The 7500-nt window shown below is 49.7% G+C and overlaps 1 protein-coding gene across 2 annotated transcripts in view; it reads left to right on the forward strand.

Moving 5' to 3' along the window:
- Positions 1-814: 814 nt before the first annotated feature.
- The window catches only part of pvrl2l (PVR cell adhesion molecule related 2 like), a 241666-nt gene continuing 234980 nt past the window's right edge, over positions 815-7500 (forward strand). The window contains exon 1 of one of the 2 annotated variants that reach the window (XM_063185466.1): positions 815-1252. In XM_063185466.1, the coding sequence (XP_063041536.1) occupies positions 1171-1252 (82 nt within the window). In that variant the 5' untranslated portion in view covers positions 815-1170. The remainder of the gene's footprint in view (positions 1253-7500) is intronic. The other variant, XM_063185465.1, reaches the window with a different exon arrangement.

Genomic DNA, 7500 nt, shown 5'->3' on the forward strand with positions numbered 1-7500 from the left:
CGCGCGCGCAATTACATCAAACAGTCAACAGATGGCAGACCGAGGTAGGTCATTAGCATTCAGCGCACCCCCACGGCTGAAAGGAGGGAGCGAGGTCTGCCAAGAAGATACCCCGCTGTCCGTGTCTCTGATCCGGCGCAGATATGGCGTGGACCTGCGACGGATCCCGGGGACAGAGACACTTCACAGAGTCTATCGCTCGCCCATCACGAGGTGGCCGCGCGGGGGAGAGAGAAGAGGGATGCCCCCTCCGCTGCTCACTCTCCTTTTCTACTCCATTTCTTCATTGGTTAATTAATCGTGTTGTTTGTGCAGGGAGTCAGCTGGTGACTCAGGTGCCACCGCTGAGAACAGGCAGATAGGTAAATAACTAACGGACAAACTGGTGACACGCTGGGGCAAAAATAAGATTAGAGCACTTGGCTGTAGGAATAACACTTGCTCTAACGCCCCGCTGCTTAGTAAATGAGTAGCTCTACACTCACTGCCTGTAAGTGTTGATTTACAGAAAACGAGGAATCTTTTTTTTTAATTAAACCGACAAATCAAATCAGGTTCATTTGTGATAAAGGGCTGCCCCAATATGCATACTAGGCTACAATGTGCATGTAAAATGATACTGCTGGTCGTCTAAACATATCAAACAAACTGCGTCCAATTATGACAATTTAATGAACAACGCATCCTTTAACAATGCTATTGTCCACCAAACTAGTCAGAATGATTCATCAATTGCGCGCTAATGTAGAGGCTAGAAGTTCCCTAACTTTTCGAGCGGACTGACAGGAATAGTGACGCCCTCTATGACATCACAATCTCCGCTCCACTCTGAATGGCGCACTCCAACGGATCGGAGACTACATGCCGAACACAGTAGCTACTTACCGAGCAACTGTGTTAGTGGCGCACATACCAAGGAGTGCAATACCTGTGCGCGCAGCTAGCGCCCAGTGCTCGGAGGGCTTTTAAATGCTTTTATGTCAGAAACCAACCGTGTACGACCTGCTATCAAGAAAACAATTCTCCACAGTGCGAGGCATTACGGCTCTTTGCTGACAGGTTTCGCCATCGGGTTCGAACGCGTTTGTAAAACAACAAACACATCCAAAGGAATATTGTGATTGTTGCCAAGTAGTTTGATCGGAGGATATCCCGGACTGTTCAGGAAGAATGGCGAAGGACGGAGCTTCAGATTCCTACTTTACTGCGAGGAGTTGGGGAATTACAGTCGTATTGCTGATGGTCCTTCAAGGTAAGAGCAAAAGCCAAGATTGTTCAAACGCTGTTATACCTGTGCGTGTTGCGTGCCAGTAAAAGTAGGCTACCAGTGGCGATCTATTTCGCCAGTTTCGGTCTCTAACCAGATCGGCAGCTATCCGACAAGTATTCCGTGAAGTCCGCGGTCCCGTGTGAATGCGCAGTAACTCCGAGTACCATTTCTGTCTCTTCTCGCTGTGTTTTGCTCTGCTGGTTGGCGATTGTGCTGTGTAATTTGTAAAAGTGCGTAGCGAAGCTCATGTCAATGCGCCTTTGCTGAAATTGTTGACAGCTCGCCACCTTTATCCCGACTTTCGGTTCGCCATGTTACACAAGGTGTGGCCTCCCGGGGTACTTAGTCATCCGAGCGCTATGCAGCAGGTGTGATTGTTCTTAAACATTTGATGTGGTGGCTAGCCTAATCCTTTCCTGTTTTTCTCCTGTACTAAGTAGCCGAGACAGGTGTATGGTGGAATAATATAAGCTCCCTCGTTTGCGCTCAAATACTGCGCCACAGAATGTGAATATAGTAACATGTTCAAAGTGGGTTGGTTGTTCAGTGGTTGTTATAACAGGGGGATCAGTGGACAAGCAACAGGATGTTGTCATCCGTCCCGCTTGGCCAATTAACGCCGAAATTAGAAAGGCTACTGTCAAGATTAATAGCTACATTCCTGTTTGGATGAAAACTGGGCTCAGTAATTGAAATATGTTAATATATAGGAATGGCGCGCCTGAACCGAAACGATTTTTTTTTACATTTCCAATGCAACAGTGTGTTTGTCAGAATCTGTTCGATAGTTATGTGCTATGTATGCAGCAAGGATCTCTGAAATGGTCGGGGCTGGTCGATTGCTGGTCGAGCGCGCACCAGGCTGCAAGGCGAAGGTGCTGGAGACAGCCTTCCACACTCTTGGTGATAAATAAATCAGACTGCTTAGTTCCATCGGCACAGAGACCATTATGTTGGACTTATGAATAAATCACTGGGAGTTTTTTCCTCCTTGTTTGGCTGAATGTTATTCCTAATTGCACAGCAGTAGGGTGGAGCACCTTTATCTTTTGGGAGAATCTGTGCATTGCATTGCATGCAGCTCTAGTCAATATGATTCATTACTTGCAGTCCTCCAAAAAAAAGTTATCCCTTACTTTTGTTTATATAGGTCAGGGTGGTTGGTTGTCATGGAGATCTGTGTGTGTGACCCCCACAGATGTGGGAGAAGCCAGTCTTGTGGTTTCCATTTTCTGTGTTGGTAGATGTTGCAGGCATACATAGTTGGGGCCACCCTACCACATCGCCATTTCTATTCTTGCGGTCCTCTCCTCTGTGCTCTCTCCGCTCTTGCTCTCTCTCTCTGCATACATTCCCTGTGAATTGAGATTAGTGTGGGCCCTATTCAGCTCTTTTAGATGGCTACAGAGACACTCAGCGGGGTTTTTTCACTGTCGGGCTGCGTAGCCACAAGGCATGTGCTCAGCACCATCGCTTGCTGGGAGACAATTGGCTGTAGTTTTTTCCTATTTAACTCTTGGATTAGGATGAAACTGGCACAGAGAAAGAGAGAGGGAAATATCTCTCTCTCTCTCTCTCTCTCTCTCTCTCTCTCTCTCTCTCTCTCTCTCTCTCTCTCTCTCTCTCTCTGTACATTACCACACATGGAGGGAGGGATGGGATGGGATGGATAGATGTATGGATGTAGGGTGGGAAGAAAGGGTAGATGATGGTATGATGAGGAGGAGGAGAGGAGGGGTGGCGGGGCCCTCGTTTCCCTGAATGCCCATTCTCCTCAACCTTGCCTTTTTTTGTGTGACTGAGGCTCCCGGATCCTTTTGTTGTAGCTCTCGCTGTTGAATTGAAAAGGCCGCGCTCAACACCCCACCTCACTACGACCTACCCCCCCCCCCCCCCCAACAACACTCCATGACCTGACCCCCAGCTCCACCACCACCACCTCGTTGTCCTGGCTTCATTGTTACAAGCCGGCGTGCGAGACTCCATCAGCGCATGGGGGGCGAGGAGAAAGAATAGAAACAGAGGGAAAAAAAACCCTCTTCTCCGTGAAAATGTTTAAACACTCGCAAAAAAAAGTGGAGGGAAAAAAAAGAAAGCAGAAAAGAGAGTAAGAAAGAGAGTCATTGCCTCAGTCCGACCACAAGCGCTCACCAGCGGTTCCCGTTGTGTTCCCCTGGGGAATTTAGTTGGAGTTGAACAGTTTCTTGATGGAGGGTTTTAATTTGAAAAAAAAAGAAAAGAAGGGGGAGAAAAGAGCAAGTCGAAGGACGACGATGAGGGGAGGGAAGGGAGGGGGGAAAAAACTCTGCCGTAATAAGTTCCTGCTGTCTGCAAAGAGAAGTAAATGAAACCACAGCAAGCGAGCTCTTTTGCTCAGAGTCTTTCCAATGTATACAGTAGAAGTGAAGGAATCGGGATAAGAAGAAGAAAGGAGGGAAAAAGAAGAAAGAAAACCAGCATGCACGAAGCAGACCGAGGATGACCGAAAGTAGGCAGTGTCATTTCCAAGAACAGTGTTTCGTCCCCCCCCCCCACGCCAAGCATATTTAAACATGTACATTCTTGCTATACAAAAATGCAGGCCATTCCTTTCACCTAACCTCAATAGCCAGCCTCCCAGTCATAGACCCCCAACTCCCGAACATAACTTCAAATGCCTAGCGTGAGCGTGTCTCTTCTACTCTTCAAATACCCCCCCCCCCGCGCCCCACACTCCCATCTATCCTCCCACCCTCCCTTGTACTCATAACCCAAAACAAAGCTTCAAAATCCCACCCTCTATTCACCCTCTCTCATATCTACCCCACCCCTGAACATCGTTTCAATTGTTGATTGTGCGCATGCACACACACACACACGCACACACACGCACACCATCCATCTACCCCCTACCTCTGAGCATAGTTTTGTATCCCCCCCCCCTCCATTTCCATAGTCTAGGCTACTCTACATCCTTCCCATCTACTCCTAGTTCCAAACATGGATCAAAATTCAACCTGCCACTCGCCCACCCACCCCGCTTCATCTACCCACCCACTTCGATGCCCCCTTGTCCATCCACCCCCACCATGTCATGTAAGTTACCCCCCGGCCCCTTACCGCCATCATAGCTGCACATTCTCACTATCTATCTGCCACCCCACCTTCCCTCCCATCACCCCTGCACTCTGCTCCTGAACATGGTTGAAAAATGTCCCTTGTCCATCCACCCACTAAACCTTGCCCATGTCATTTATCCCTGCTCTCTAACATGGCTTCAAAGTCTCACCCTCCATCACTGTATCCATCAGCCCACCCACCCTCACCACCAAACATGCATAGCTTCTATATCGTTACAGCCCTAGGATTGTACCACCACTCCAGAACATGGCCATGCCATGATGTACTCCTGTACCTCCCAAACACGGCTTCAAAATCCATCCATCCATCCATCCATTCAGCCAGCCACCCCCTCTTTCTCTCCCTAACCCTTCCCGCCCTGGCCTCCCACGGTGAGGGAGGGAGAGCGAGTGTTTCTGCCTGACCGGAGGGGCCGTGTCACGGAGGGCAAGCCCGTTACAGGGCCGCCAGGCAGGGGCTCCGGCTCCGCACTCCCACCGGCTTGCCTGTGTAGATGAAGGAGCCCACACTAAAGACATGGATTTCTGTGTGGGCAACGGCCAATGGCCCCTCTCGCTCGCTCACCCGGCCACCTTTACCGCTTGACTCCAGCGAGTGGGCTCTTGTTTCCTCACTTGTTGTGTGGTTGTTTTCTTGTTCTTTCTCCCCCTCTCTTGTTCTTGCTCTCTCTTCGTCTCCCTCTCTTTCTCTCTCTCTCTCTCTCTCTCTCTTTCTCTCTCCCTCTCTCTCTCCCCATCTCCATTCTGCTTCTCTCTCTCTCTCTCTCTCTCTCTCTCTCTCTCTCTCTCTCTCTCTCTCTTTTACAGCTTCTCTCCTCTCACTCTTTTCATCCTTTCACTCTCTCCTGTCTTTCTCACCCCTGGGTTTTGCCTTAGTGCAACTTCTGTGCCTTTGTCTGTGTTATCTCTCTCTCTCGCTCACTCACTCTCTCTCGCTCACTCTTTTCCCTGTATCCCTCTCTCCTGTCTCTCACTCCTGCATTTTGCCTTCTGTGCCTTGCCTCTTCCTCTGTCTGTGCTCTCTCTCTCTCTCTCTCTCTCTCTCTCTTCTCTCTCTCTCTCTCTCTCTCTCTCTCTCTCTCTCTCTCTCTCTCTCTCTCTCTCTCTCTCTCTCTCTCTCTCTCTCTCTCTAAAAGCATTCCTTCAGTCCTTCCTGTGCCTGGTTCCTGGCTAGATGTGTGGTGTGTGGTGTTTTGTGCGTTTTGTTTGTGCGCAGACTAGAGGCTGCCAAATCTCCTGTGTCTCCAGCTCAGTAGGGGTTTGGCTGTGACATTGTAATGCCGCAGATATCATTCCGAGAGGTGCTGTTTGGCAGGGAGAGAGCGTACCACAGGCTACATATTTTATTTTTTATTTTTTTTTAGTTTGGAATGAAATTCAGAAAATGCAAAGCAGTTTTCTTTCTGATTGCGTCTCCCTTGCCACCCCGCGCTGGTCAGCCAGTTTTGCAAGGCCAATAAATTATGTTTGATCCTGCTCCTGCAACCAGAACTGGCTGACAACACGGAACATAGGCTACTGCTGCGTTTTTTTTTCCCATCTTTTTTTTTCTCTCTCTCTTTCTTTTTTTTTAATAGTTCTTTTTCAGTGGGGGTAGGCCGCAGGGCGATAAAAAACTTAATTTCGCCCCGAATGACCTTGGCAATTTACAGCCGTGTTAGCAGCTTCTTGCTGACAATAAATCTGTATCCTTCAGGAAGAGATTTCGGACTTCCATGACCTCATTTTCCAAGGTCTGCTTTTGATCAAAAATGGCAGGAGAGGAAGGTTAGAGTGGGGGGGTGGTGTGGAGAGGTGGTGCAGGCAGCGCACTACTGATACCAGTTGCACACTTGGAAGACTACGTGCTCCGTAGGCTACACGCGCTAGTTTGGCTCAGGAGTGAGTGGCAGCCTTGTGATTGTGCGTGTTTCGGCTGGGCAGGTCTGCAAACACTTAGGCGAGCTAGCCGAGCGATGATGGCACAGAGGCCTATTTTATATGCAACCTCTCCCAGCCCCCTAAGCCTCTTCCCCTAAACCCCCACCTCCCGCTCCTCAACACAGACTTTTTCTTTCTCGCAGACACACACACACACACACACACACACACACACACACACACACACACACACACACACACACACACACACACACACACACACACACACTACGCACACACATGGATGTGTGCACCACACACACACACACACACACACACACACACACACACACACACACACACACACACACACACACACACACACACACACACACACACACACACACACACTACGCACACACATGGATGTGTGCACCACACACACATTCACTCAGAAGGATACACATTAAACTCTTTTTTTTCTCTTTTTCCCTCTCTCTCACACACACTGATACACACCACTCTCTCTCTCTAACACACACACACACACACACACACACACACACACACACACACACACACACACACACACAGCGCTTCAGTCTTAGTGGCAGGCGGCTAGGCAGCTAGCTCATTGAGATTCAGCAGGCGGGGAAGAGAGAGGGGAGAGCTGTGAGAAGTTGAGGCGACTGACTCTGACTGTGGGATAGGAGAGGAAGCCAGTGTCTCGGAGAGCAGAGCGGGTGACAGTGGCAGCAGCACTGGCACGACAGAAGGTGTTTTCTAGCCACCCTGAAGCTGTGCTTCGTCCTTGGGAACAGGGGAGGCAGGCGAGTCAAAACACATGCACTGATACAGATTCACACACATTCGGATGCACGCACGCACGCACGCACGCACGCACGCACGCACGCACGCACGCACGCATGCACGCACGCATGCACGCATGCACGCACGCACGCACGCACGCACGCACACACACACACACACACACACACACACACACACACACACACAGACACTCATGCCCATACACATACACCCACACACATACACATACACAGACACAGACACAGACACAGACACAGACACACAAATGGATGTACACACACACACACACACAGACGCCTCTGAAAAACAAAATAAGCCAGCACGAATCAGCCATAAGGTTGTGGCGGGACTTGGTCTCAGACAGTCGCATTGACTGAATTGCCCCCAGAGAACCGTCCATTGCTGCTGCTGCTGCTGCTG

This window comes from Engraulis encrasicolus, chromosome 20, assembly GCF_034702125.1.
Source record: "Engraulis encrasicolus isolate BLACKSEA-1 chromosome 20, IST_EnEncr_1.0, whole genome shotgun sequence".
NCBI classification, from domain to species: domain Eukaryota; kingdom Metazoa; phylum Chordata; class Actinopteri; order Clupeiformes; family Engraulidae; genus Engraulis; species Engraulis encrasicolus.